Here is a 12,465-nt window from a genome sequence, read left to right on the forward strand (position 1 = left end):
CCAAATACATCTTGCCGCCACTTTTCTCCTCCCACCACGCACCATGGCACCCTCACAGCTCGCACAGCTCAAGGCGGCTCTCAATACCGCAGGCCTGTCGAGGAAGACACATTCTAAAAAGGACAAGAAAGCATACAAGAAAGGCGGCGCCCGCGAGACTGACAGAGCAAAGAAGGTCGAAAAACTGGAGGAGATTAGAAAAAATCTCAACAAATTCGATGAGAGGGAAACACGAGTAAAGCATGATGTTGGAGGGAGGAATCTCAAGGGTGTTGTAGGTAGGCCTAGTGCAAGCAAGCAGGCTGGGTTAGAACAGGTGTGTAGTTCCTGTCAACTCGCCTCCGATCACATCTGATAGCGTTGGTTTGCAGCGAAAGAAGACGCTTTTGCCTGAACATCAGCTTCGCGACCACCGCGGTACCTTTAGAGACAGGCGATTCGGTGAAAATGACCCTTCCATGTCCATCGAAGACCGTATGCTTGAGCGATACACCCGGGAGCGTCAACGTGGTCAAGGCAAAAAAGGAATGTTCAACCTGGAAGATGAAGATGAAGATGAGCCTTTCGGTGAATTGGATGACGGATTTGCCTTGGGTGGTTTGACACACGGTGGAAGGAGTGTGATGGATCTTCCTGGTGACGACTTTGTCGCCCAAGGTCTGGCCGACGAAGACGAGGATGAAGAAGAGAACAGAGCCGGGAGAATCGACAAACGTGTGGTCAGCAAGGTTCATTTTGGTGGATTTGAAGAGGCAATGGATGAAGACCTGGTAAGCGCTTGCTATTATATTTCGCACATGGAGGCTAACTGAGACGATCTCAGCCCGAAAAGAAGAAATCCAAGCAGGAAGTTATGGCCGAGATTATTGCTAAATCCAAGGAGCACAAATACGAGCGCCAGCAGCAGCGAGAGATGGACGCCGAGCTTCGTGAAGAACTCGACGGCGACATTGCAGACTTGCAGATGCTTCTCGCTGAAAATGCTCCAACTACCCCTGCTGCTACCCTCTTCCCTACCACATCGAAACTTCACCCTGACCCCATGCCCGTACCAGGAGGGGAAGTGATTGGAGATGGAGAGTATGATCAAATCGTTCGTTCTCTTGCTTTCGACGCACGAGCCAAGCCCAAGAACAGAACCAAGACGGAAGAGGAGATTGCTCTTGAAGAGAAGGAAAATCTTGAAAAGGCAGAGGCGAAGCGATTGCGTCGAATGAGAGGTGAGAATGTCTCCGATGGTGAGGAAGAAGAAGGGTCAAGAAAGAAGCGAAAGGCGGATGACAAAAAACCTGATGCGGATGATTTGGAGGACGATTACGTGGAAGATGAGGCGTTGTTGGGTCCAGGTTTGACAAGGGAAGAGATCGAAACTATGGTCCTTTCTGGAAGCGAAGCTGGGTCTGACGACGAGCAAGATGACGAGGATGGTAGGGAAGAGGAAGAAAGCTTTGACGAAGACGCGGAAGAAGAAAATGAGAGTGATGCCGAGTCTGCTATGGAAGACTTGACTGAAAATGAAGAGCTGTCGGTGTCTGAAAGTGAAGAAGTCGAACCTGTTGTCAAGAGAACCAAAGGGAAGAAGACTGCGAGGACAGAAAAGGTCAAGGAAATACCCTACACATTCCCCTGTCCTGCGAACATTGAAGAATTCGAAGAAATAGTTGATCCTTTGGAGGACAGTGCGTTACCTACTGTCGTTCAGCGTATCAGAGCACTGCATCACCCCAGTCTGGCGCAAGGCAACAAGGAAAAACTTCAGGTCAGTTTCGACATGTGCTGCTGTCTCATACTCTCTCACTGACTACTGTTTAAACAGGAATTCCTTGGCGTACTGATCGATTACGTCCTCATTCTTTCCTCTCGTCCTTCTCCTCCATTTTCTCTCATCCAAACACTTGTTCCGCATCTCACAGCTCTCGTCAAGTTAAACCCCATCACTGCTGCTGCACATTTTGTCGAAAAAATCAAGCTCATGCAAAAAAATCTTTCTCGTGGACTGGCTCGAGGTGCCGCCAGACCCGATTCCAAAACGTTTCCTGGTGCGCCCGAGCTGGCTCTACTGAGGCTGGTCGGTTTGTTCTGGTCTACCAGTGACTATTCGCATCCAGTGGTCGTACCCGCGGTCTTGCTGATGGGGCAGTATTTATCTCAAAGTCGCGTCCGATCGCTGCGTGATCTGGCATCTGGTTTGTTCCTGTGTTCTCTTTTAGCCCAAGTAAGTTGTGCGTCCATCTCGCCCTATAAACAACATACTGACAGTGTACAAGTACGAATCACTTTCGAAGCGGATTTTGCCAGAGGCCGTCAACTTTGTAGCTTCGTCAATCCTCATCCTCCTTCCTCGCCGCAAGGGTGCAGAGGTCAACAGGACATACCCTGATTTAAAAGCACCATCTACATCCCTTTACTTGAATCTTCCCTCGTCCGTCGTTCCTTCACAACCACTGGACCTTGGGTCTGCTATTACTGCCGTCGGAGATCAGGACGAGGAAGAGGCGGAGCAACTCAAGGGCGGACTGCTAGTTGTTGCTTGCAAGCTCGTTGACAAATTTGCTGGCTTGTATCTCGACTCAGAGGCTTTCGTCGAGCTGATGAGTCCTGTAAAACAGGTTCTGGAACAATCAAGGGCTAAAAAGTTATCCAGCGAGCTCAACATGGTATTAACATCTACTTTGACCGCCCTGTCCAAGCGCCTCAGCAACACTCTCAGTACTCGTCGCCCTCTTACTCTCCAATCTCACAAACCCATTCCTATCGCTTCCTATGCCCCTCGATTCGAGGAGAACTTTGCGCCTGGCAAGCACTACGATCCTGATACCGAACGCAATGCTTCGGCCAAGCTCAAAGCTCTTTACAAGAAGGAGAGAAAGGGTGCCATGCGCGAGCTCAGAAAAGACAACCGATTCTTGGCCGGCGAAAAGGCGAGGGAACAAGGCGAAAAGGACAAGGAATACAACGCGAGGATGCGCAAGGCGGAGGGCAGTATTACAGTGGAGCGTGCAGAAGAAAAGGCCATGGAAAGGTAAGTCTCCTCTCAAGCCCAGACTTTACATGTTACTTTTAGTTCGTGCTGACCATTCAATTTGTCTTTAGAGAAAAAGCAAAGGAGAAGCGAAGGGCTGGCAGGGATTAATACCAGGAATAGAATCTCGTCTCCTTGGCTTATACAGTGGTTTACAGTGGTTTATACAGTGGTTTTACACCATATGATGTACTATAAATTTGATTTTGATCATCGAAAGCAACGCCACACAAAGCCCAAATATGCATGCAAGTAAGGCCCAGGGTATAAATGAATGAATCAACTGTCCAAAAAAACGCGCAGGAAAATGCGTAAAAGGATGGTTCCACTATTCGAGAAGGTGATTTAAATCGACTTTTCTAGTTGGCAGGCTTTCGAGCAACCCATAAAGCCATAGGACTACAAGAATAGATCAGATTGAATAGTATGACTGAATTACCAAGGCACTCACGTGAACAACTTGGTCCTGCCACCGGCGACGAGAGCCTTGGAGGCGACGATCAAACTTTGGCCAACGCTATAAGTGCCCTTGGGCACGAGACCAAACTTCTCAAGGAACCACACAGCGTTCTGGGTGATTGTGTAGCCCATCTTGCTGGTTCTCCAGCAGGTGAACACTGGAATGGTTATGAATACGCGTTCTTCCTTCAACAAGACCAGAACTTACTATCCCAGGTGGTCTGAGCCTTCCAGATGTCACCTTCAAGAGGGTAATACCAGGGCACGGCATCATCTCCTAATTATTAAAGGTTAGAAAAGCAAGGTTCATCTCAGAGTAACTTACGGTCGGCCAGATCCTCTTCGTGCTCAATCTCGAAACCAACAGTTTTAAGAGCGCTGCGAGCGGCGGCCAAGTTTCGCATCTCGGGAATACCGTCTCCAACCTGTGGACAGAGTCAATAAAGGTGCTATCATAGATGAGAAAACGCACCTCGATTCCATGAGCGATTTCCTTGTGCTCAGGGTTGGAGGGATCCCAAGCATCAGTCATGCACCATTCGTACACACCAAACTGAGTAATCCGTTAGCACCCAAAAGAGGGTGGATGCTGACATTTTTGACATACCACACCACCAGGTTTCAAACACTTGAAAATTTCGCCGTAGATGCCCTCAAAATTAGGGGCGTGGCAGGTGGCCTCAATGGCGTAGACTTTGGCTTGTTAGTACCATGGAAAAAAATAAAGAGTATAAAGAGCAGCATACTAGCATCAAAAGAGTTCTCTCCAAACTGTTCACTGAGCTTCATAAAGTCTCCTTTGACGAAGGAAACCTTGTCGCTGAGACCGGCCTTCTTTGACTTGGCAGTAGCCCTACCGATTTGGAAGTCATTGTTATTGACACCGACGATAGTGGCATCAGAGAAACGGGCAATTTCACGAGCGGGGCCACCAACACCACATCCAACATCGAGGACACGCATGCCGGGTTTCAGCTGCATCATAGAGGCGAGGTAGTGCTCGTGACGGGCAAGCTATATAGTGTCAGACGTCGCGTTTGTTTTCCTTTTCGAAAGGAAAAACGTACAGCCTGAAGAAAAGCTTCACCCTTGTAGAAACGGCAGAAATGGAAAGACTCGGCTGGCAGCTATCAGCTTTGAATATTACGCGAAGAAAAGTAACGCGTACCCCAACCATACTCATAGAGCTCGGTAGCACCGTCATAATAACCTTGGTGGATCGTGTCAGTGTTTGTGAACGTAGGGGCCCGAGTGCCCGTCTTCCGGGGAAAATATACACCCACCGTTGACGACTTCGGTGTACTGGTCCAATCTGTTAGCTCTGTGAGTGTCGTTGTCGTTGGCAGACTTTTTCTCCCAGAACTTGTTATAGTTGGACACTCGGTCGGCAGAACGGGTTTCGGCGGGCATCTGTGTAACGTTAGACGGGCTGAAGTAGTTAACGAGTGAAGACGTACTGTTATTGGTCCAAGCTAAATGAAAGGCGAAGCAAAATGGAGGGGAGAAGGAAAGAATGAATTGTGGAAGAAATAGTTCGAGGAAACGCGGAGGTCTGTGCGCTGTGCGTCCCTGAGAGCAACAGTCGTACGAGGCGATCACCGCCTACCGTTTACCGTGCGCGTTTACTTCTTCTTCTTGTTTGCAGTGACTTCTGTATTTTACGTAACAATTAACTAATAAGTAATTAAGAGGGGAGCGATTCTGGAGGTGTTACAATGGGGCTCATCTGGTCCAGCCTTGCTCATCTGGCCCAGCCTTGTTACCTGCCTAGAGCCAGCGCACGTGATAGCCACCCCCACCGCCCTCTCTCACACCCCACTGCCGCGCCAGACATGTGGGGCTCAAATGCTTCCACCGCCGCCTCAGAGTCGACCGACTCCCTTTCCCCGTCCCCCTCCCAGTCTGCCGCCGTAGAGTTCCCCCTGCCCGTAAGCTCCCGCCCGTCTCCCCCGTCCGCTGCTCACCCCTCCCAGATGTCCGCTTCCTCCTCCTCCACCTCCTCCCAGCCTCTCTTTGATTGGCCCGTCTCCAAGCCCACCTCGCCCCGCACCCGCACGGACCCGTTCGACACTTTTGATCCCGTATCCTCGAGCTCAGAGGATGATCCCGTCCCTCAAGAGACCCGCCGTGCCGGTCACCATCGCTCCGTAACAGACCCTCTTTTACGAGATGGCCAACCACTGGATATGGAATTCACTACTGCCGGACCGCCTGTACAGGGCTACGACTTTGAACAGCCGCCCACGTTTAGCAGAGCGTTATCTTCCCCTCTCCCAGCTAAAGTCGGCTCGCTTAGACACCCTATGCCATTCACCATTGGCGGTTTAGGCTCTCGCAATGTGAATTCAGCCCATCGTCCCCTACCGACTACACCCCTGCATTCCATATCCGTTGAGTTGGCCGATTCCTTGCAATCGGCCATTCAAACATTACTGCATCTATCCCCACCTCACTTACTCGATAGCGCGAAAGAACAGTATTCTGGATGCGCGGTACAGATACCTGCTACCTCGCTTTCGGCTCTTTTGACCTCAATGAGAAGCCTCAACTTTTTATCGGCGCATGCTGAAGAACTGGTCGACATGGGCGCAGGTGGAGACCAAATTGTACTCCACCGAGAAGACTTCGATATAGGAGAACTTTTGCAAAATGTCGCGGATATGTTGAGTGGAGAAGCAGCAGAAAAACGTATCGATTTCGTTTTATTCCATGGCGACGTAGCGATGAAGCATGTCAGTGTGTATGGAGATTCTGATGGAATCAGCTATGCCTTGAGTCATGTAAGTCCTACATGCACCTACTGCATACTGACAAACAGGTTATTCGACAAATATTGGCAGTAGCCAATTACGATGATACCATAGAACTCGGCCTTCAAGTCATTCCTCAAAGTCCATCTTTAATTTCCGCCGTCGGACTTCCCATAGCATCGGTGGATGTTAGTGGAGGAGGTGGTGGCAAGTCAGCGTCCACATCTCGGTCAGGCTCCCCCAGTAACAGCCTGTCACGATCTAATTCTGCCCAAGACGGGCCCCTTCTCTGTGTGTTCGAAATAGTACATAACATCTATCAGCCACCACCAAGCTCGGCATCTGCCACTCCTAAAGCCGAGCTAAACCCTTTCACTCATCTTGCCGAAGAAAGCGAATCCTTGAGACCAAGATTGGATACAGCATTTTGCAAGAACCTGCTTCGTCGACAGAATGCTGTCCTCAAAGTTGATGTTCCGCCTTCATCCCCTTTAGGTTCCGGGATGCCCCGTAGAGCTTACATGTTATCAGTGCTTCTACCAAGGGGTAAACCTATCACTGAGCCTGCAATACTTTCTAAAGAGGAACAAGAAGTTCGTCAACCATTTTCATCGCGCCTACTTGCCCGAGAACCCACCCTCAATGAGCTCTCAGAATTTGCCGAATCATTAAGAGGAAGAAAGGTGTTTATCCATGCCAATTTGAGTAGCGTTTTCGCAAGACACCTTACGAGCTACCTAGCTGCATGGGGAATGGATATATCGCATTTACCGACAGATGGCGATGAGGCCGACAAAACGAAGGATCTGGCGGCCAAGCGTGACTCGGCTTATACTGGATCTATGGGTGTGCTAGACGGCAGCACTTCCAGCGCAGAAACGCCCTATTCAGTTAAACCGATCGGCATGACTGCTGTTCAACCTGGACATTTTGTCATTGTGGACGATGATATTGCGGTCTTGCGCCGTGAACTCGCACGCATCCGTGCAGGATTACTTCCCATTCCCTTGAAACCTAGATTATCTAAGCGTCCCACTATGACTTCTCGAACCCGTTCCTCCCCTTCAGTGCGACAGGTCCCCCCGAGGTCACCGGGCGCTGTACTTATACACTTTACCTCCCTTGCCAATTATAACCGGGTTAAAGACGTTATTGCGAGCTTTGTGGGGGCGCCAGGGTTAACCAATGCGGAAACGTATGTCCAGCCGGAGGTGATGGTGATACCCAAGCCTGTTGGACCACGAAGATTTTTGACTGCTCTGCATACCGCTGTGAAACAGCCTATGGTTGACCCATTTTTCTCTCCGATCGCCACGTCTCCCAGATCACCCGGTGGAGGTTACTTTGGTGGTTTGCGGACTCCGACAGAGAGAGAATCAGGATTCTTTGATTCTGTTGCAGAAGAACCACATGAAGAGGCGGATCCGCGACCGGATTATGGCACTGTGCAGAAAGCCAGATCTCCTTTGGGAGAATTTCCGCCTTCTGCCGCACAAATCGTTCGTACCAACCAGGGCCTGCATCTTTCGCTCCCCACTCCAAATGAAATCGTGACAACACCTGCTCCAGAATACTTTTCTGGGGCTTCCAAGTCTCCTAGCTCTGGTGCATCTGGAATAGTAATGCAGAGCCCTGATGGACGCCCCTTCGGAATGTTTTTCGAACCGCCCATAAAAAATGAGCGCCGCGGATCTACTCACAGGACGCCTTCCGATTCCATCAGGAGGAAACAAGCGAACCGCCGTGCGTCTGCAAGTGATGAACCCTTTTCTTCACCTTCAACCGCCCTACCTCCCCGTCGCTCGTCCACAATTTCTACGGCTGGCAATGAGGAACACCGCAGTTCACCCATCGCTAACGTCACAGACCGTCCCACCCATTCAAGGGTGAATTCAAGAAGGAAAAACAATCTTCCGGCGACGGAGGAACCGATTTTGGCTGTGGGCAGGGCAAAAGGCAGGGAGAGGTCGGAGACTGTCACGAAAGGAGGGGACTCGGGGTCGAGAAAGGGTACGCCAGCGGCAAGTCCGCGTACAGAGGAGAAGAAGGAATTGGAAAGAGGCGAGAAGGCGGTGATGCCCAAGAGCGTGGCTCCATTAACTGCTCCTGCGAAGAAGAATGCTAAAGTCGATGTTGTGGTGCCGCCCATCAACGTGCTGATTGTCGAAGGTAAATCTTCTATTCAAATGGTTTGTGCACACACAGACTGACGGATAACTAGATAACCCCATCAATCAAAACATTTTGAGTATGTTCCTGAGAAAAAAGAAGATAAAGAATTCTTCGGCCAAGGATGGCGCAGAAGCTGTTGAAAAGTGGAGGACTGGAGGCTTCCATCTGATTTTGGTAGGCTATAACCTCGTTCTTTGATTTGTGCAATACTTATTGAATCCCTGGTAGATGGACATCCAATTGCCCGTCATGGATGGCATAGCTGCTACAAAAGAGATTCGTCGACTTGAACGTCACAATAACATTGGCGTTTTCCCATCGACTCCAGCGGCCGAACTTCCGCGGGGTCCAAATGTCGCGGATTCTCCAGCACCATCTTCTCCATTTCGCTCGTCAGTCATCATTGTCGCCCTGACAGCCTCGTCCTTGCAAAGTGACAGAGTAGCTGCTCTGGCTGCTGGCTGTAATGACTTCTTGACCAAGCCGGTGTCTTTAAAATGGTTGGACAAAAAGATTGTCGAGTGGGGTTGTATGCAGGTTAGTGATCCCATCTTTTTCTGATTATAGCTGATCTAGATATAGGCGTTGATTGATTTTGACGGCTGGCGACGATGGAAGAGCTCCGATACCAAGAATCCTAGCGAAACTAAGCAAGGCTTCTCAGTGGGTCCTCAACAAGCTGCTAGATCGCTTGCTAGCAGACTACGCATTGAACGCAAAGGCTCTCGATCTCCTGCAGCACCAGTATCAACTCCACGACTCAATTTGCAATCGGCAACCCCAGATAGGCCAGAAACCCCCGCAGACTCCACGTCGCAAATGCCGAAGGCTCCGCCGGTTGCAGCCTCTGACCCCCCATTATCTCCCAAGTCACTGAACAAGACAATTAATGATGTCTTTGAGCAAGCAGACGCTAGACTCGAAAACGCGCGGGAGGAACAGGGAGTATCAAGTCGAAAGGAAAACGCAAGCTTAACAGATTCAACGAACACTACCATTACCATTGCGCCCTCGAAGACCTATCCAGCCCCTCCCTCATGATGATCGAAGCCCGACAATAGTATACATCTCCGCACTTCTTTTGTTTGATTAGTCCAGTCATTGTTCAGATCTTCTCCGTTCTTGGTTCACAGCTGTTTCCGGTTCATACTGTATCATTATTGCAAGAGTTGCAATCATACATGCAATGCCTAATCCAAGTAAAAGTGTACATGACAGATCTAAACGTTCAAAACCCAAGAACCGTCTCTGAAAGAGATTTTAATGCCCTTCATGATCTCTGCTGCCTCAACAGCCTTTTTTTCATCCTTCTGCAGGGAGTCGACCAGCTCTCCTAGACTCATCTCCTTCTTTTCTTCAAGCTTCGAAAGGCGTTTTTTCAAGCGTTTGATAGTCTTCGAAGAGATAGGTTCGGTAGAGACAGCAGAAGATGGATCCTCGGCGTCAGCCACAATGTCAACATCGTCAATCTTGCGTTTTTTGCTCTTGGGTTCAGAAGTTTCAGGGGGAGCAGAGCTTGGCTCTTCACTTCGAGCGTTTTTGGAGTTTGCCCTTGACCCTGTCCCGCCTTTGTCTCCCTTCTTTTTCCTCTTCTTTTCCTCTTTTTTCTCTCCTGCTTCCTCCCTGACTTCCACATTCTCAGAAGCGGTTTCAGTGATAGCAGGAGAGCCCCAAGACCTCATTCCAACGGTACTTTCGAGTTTGTTCATGGCAGAGGCGTAAGATCTTTCTCCTCCGTTGGGGTTGTGACCACCGCGACTCTGGTAACCGCCACGCCCTCCACGACCACCGCGCATCCCTCGAGTTCCCCGATCTTGAAATCCTCCTTGGTGAGAGTCGCTCGATGACGAGGTCATTTGCCGAAGACGCGAGGGGTGGATGCCGGGGGCGGACGCCGCGGGTTCGGCTTCGGATACGGGGGTTAGTGACTGTGGCTGGCTTTGGCTCTGCTCCTGAACAGGGGTCAGTGCAGTACCACAGAGAAAAGGAAGCAATACAAACCTTCTTAGAGCCCTTATAGAGGGCGCCCTGATACTTCTCCGCTTCTGAGATACAGGAAGTGTGGCCTCTGAAAGAAGTTAGCAAACAATTGGGTGTGGTGTGAAGGATCTAACTCACTTGTATTCTGAAGGGTTCTTGAAAGTCTTCGAACAGTCTTAAAGGAAAGTGAGTACCATACAAAAAATAACGATGTGCGAACATACCAAGGCAGGTGAAAGAGGCAAAACATCTTGACCGATGCTGGTCAAGTTTAGGCTTCTTGACGGTATCGGCACAAGCGTCGCACCTGAAAGCGTGTCAGAAAGCGACCGGCAGAATGGATAATGGGCTTACTGGAAAGAAACCATGGCTTTTTGTCAATATAGTGGAGTTTAGGTGTTACAAGACGAATACAAAAGTGTTAACTGATAAATATAGGCAGCAAAAAGAAATGCACAAAATATTTTGGAAAAACTTGCGCTCCGGTGATAGAAGTGGTGACATCATCATTTTGCAACTCACCTACGTTTTACGAGTTTCTATTTTCAATCATCTATCATCAAACGAAGCTCTTACGCTATACGCTATGATCATCGCCACGATATCTATCTATCATTATTATAAAGGACAAAAAAGGACAAAAGGCAGTATGTAATTGTTCAACAGCCGAATATTCTGATATTCTGTACACCCTAAGCAATCTAATGTTGTGAAGTTCTTCATCATGCTGAATTCGCCTTGTGTGGATAATGTAGGCTGGTGGTGAAGCGGGCAGTGTAGACGAATTAGTTATGTGCTCTATCGATCTATCGCAGCTTTCTCCACGTTTGCAACGTGAGATCATATGCATACAATACTTCTACCGTTCACTTTATGCCACCACAGCCGTGCTTCCTGCATTCATACTGCCCAACACCTCCTTGCCTTCCCAAAACCTAGGCAATTCATTTCCAGGGATAAAGTGACGTTCCACTTTGTCTTGGGTGATGACACACATCCGAATACAACCACCAGAAGAACCGTCTCGCGCCATCGCAAGAGAAAGAGCTAATCATGCATTAAATCAGTCACTGTCAGAGCAACATGTCCAAACACTAGAGAAGGGCCTTACTATTCTTCACAAACTTGACAGTTTCTTCTTTTGACCATCCTTCTTGATAGGTAGCGTCGCAATAACCATAAACATATGTTGAGCCGGAACCTGATATTCGTTCGGTCAATAGCAGCATCGTCTCAAACAGATAATTTCCCATACCTCCAATGGCCCAAGGTTGTTGGAACATTCCGCCTCCTAGTGGGATGTTGTAAACTGATCCGCCATTTTCCTTGTCCCAACCTGCAACAATGATGCCTGCCGAGAGCTGATCCTTGTTTTCATAACATAACTTTTCAAACAGTGCGGCAGCAGTGGCAACTGTAGGAGGTGACCCATAGACAGAGGTATAAACCTGAGCATGCTGGTGAACGACATCGGCAACAGCTTGCGTGTCTGCAGCTGACCCAGATCGACAACAGTAAATACGATCATGGATATGAGTGAGTTTATCTGTGACTCTATTGGCCTAAAGAGAGTGTAAGCTAACACGACTAGCACACCAGCACAATGAAACATACAATATAGGAACCAGTTGTTGTCCTACTGTCCGCACCGATGACAACACCGCCATCGAACTGAACGGCCATGATGGATGTCTAGGGAACGGTCAGACGCAAATCGAACGAAGTTGAGAGTAGACCGTACACCTAAGTTTACTTCACCATTTTTCAGACGAGAGATGTCTACTGAGTTAATGTTGGCCATATTCTGGGGTACGCAAAGAAGAGAGGTGAAATAGCGGAAGAGACAGATTCTGTAAGTGTATAGTGTATAGCTTGAATGTTGCTGAAACGCGGACGCTTGCGTGATGCTTGTTGAGGAGCGCGAGCAGCGCCAACGCAAGCGGGATCGGGGGAAGGTTAGTACATAATAGAGCACTCAAAGGGGGGCCACGTGGTAAACGCCACGTGTGAGATGAAAAGCGGCGGCGGCGGCAGAAGAAGAAGTTAATAAATAATTAAGAAGCAGCCGCTGCAGCACTGCAG

General features: G+C 49.2%; 5 protein-coding genes across 5 annotated transcripts; 2 read left to right on the top strand and 3 right to left on the bottom strand.

Moving 5' to 3' along the window:
* Positions 1–43: 43 nt before the first annotated feature.
* On the top strand, positions 44–3,133 carry CNBB2590 (hypothetical protein; the record flags this gene model as incomplete). The annotated part of the gene is made up of 6 exons (XM_772181.1): positions 44–316; positions 372–770; positions 824–1,759; positions 1,817–2,215; positions 2,268–3,022; positions 3,094–3,133. 6 exons carry the CDS (start codon positions 44–46, stop codon positions 3,131–3,133), a joined length of 2,802 nt encoding a protein of 933 aa, XP_777274.1.
* A 248-nt stretch (positions 3,134–3,381) lies between these two features.
* Positions 3,382–4,891, bottom strand: CNBB2600 (hypothetical protein; the record flags this gene model as incomplete). The annotated part of the gene is made up of 10 exons (XM_772182.1): positions 3,382–3,421; positions 3,474–3,639; positions 3,690–3,758; positions 3,807–3,906; positions 3,954–4,034; positions 4,089–4,174; positions 4,228–4,495; positions 4,549–4,601; positions 4,650–4,691; positions 4,765–4,891. 10 exons carry the CDS (start codon positions 4,889–4,891, stop codon positions 3,382–3,384), a joined length of 1,032 nt encoding a protein of 343 aa, XP_777275.1.
* Positions 4,892–5,196: 305 nt separating this feature from the next.
* Positions 5,197–9,444, top strand: CNBB2610 (hypothetical protein; the record flags this gene model as incomplete). Its single annotated transcript, XM_772183.1, has 5 exons — positions 5,197–6,261; positions 6,300–8,400; positions 8,453–8,577; positions 8,632–8,940; positions 8,986–9,444. 5 exons carry the CDS (start codon positions 5,197–5,199, stop codon positions 9,442–9,444), a joined length of 4,059 nt encoding a protein of 1,352 aa, XP_777276.1.
* Positions 9,445–9,623: 179 nt separating this feature from the next.
* Positions 9,624–10,751, bottom strand: CNBB2620 (hypothetical protein; the record flags this gene model as incomplete). Its single annotated transcript, XM_772184.1, has 5 exons — positions 9,624–10,355; positions 10,405–10,471; positions 10,522–10,558; positions 10,608–10,690; positions 10,738–10,751. 5 exons carry the CDS (start codon positions 10,749–10,751, stop codon positions 9,624–9,626), a joined length of 933 nt encoding a protein of 310 aa, XP_777277.1.
* Positions 10,752–11,254: 503 nt separating this feature from the next.
* On the bottom strand, positions 11,255–12,066 carry CNBB2630 (hypothetical protein; the record flags this gene model as incomplete). The annotated part of the gene is made up of 4 exons (XM_772185.1): positions 11,255–11,430; positions 11,495–11,584; positions 11,639–11,945; positions 11,998–12,066. 4 exons carry the CDS (start codon positions 12,064–12,066, stop codon positions 11,255–11,257), a joined length of 642 nt encoding a protein of 213 aa, XP_777278.1.
* Between the last annotated feature and the right edge of the window lie 399 nt (positions 12,067–12,465).

Source organism: Cryptococcus neoformans, chromosome 2 (genome assembly GCF_000149385.1).
Source record: "Cryptococcus neoformans var. neoformans B-3501A chromosome 2, whole genome shotgun sequence".
NCBI lineage: Eukaryota > Fungi > Basidiomycota > Tremellomycetes > Tremellales > Cryptococcaceae > Cryptococcus > Cryptococcus deneoformans.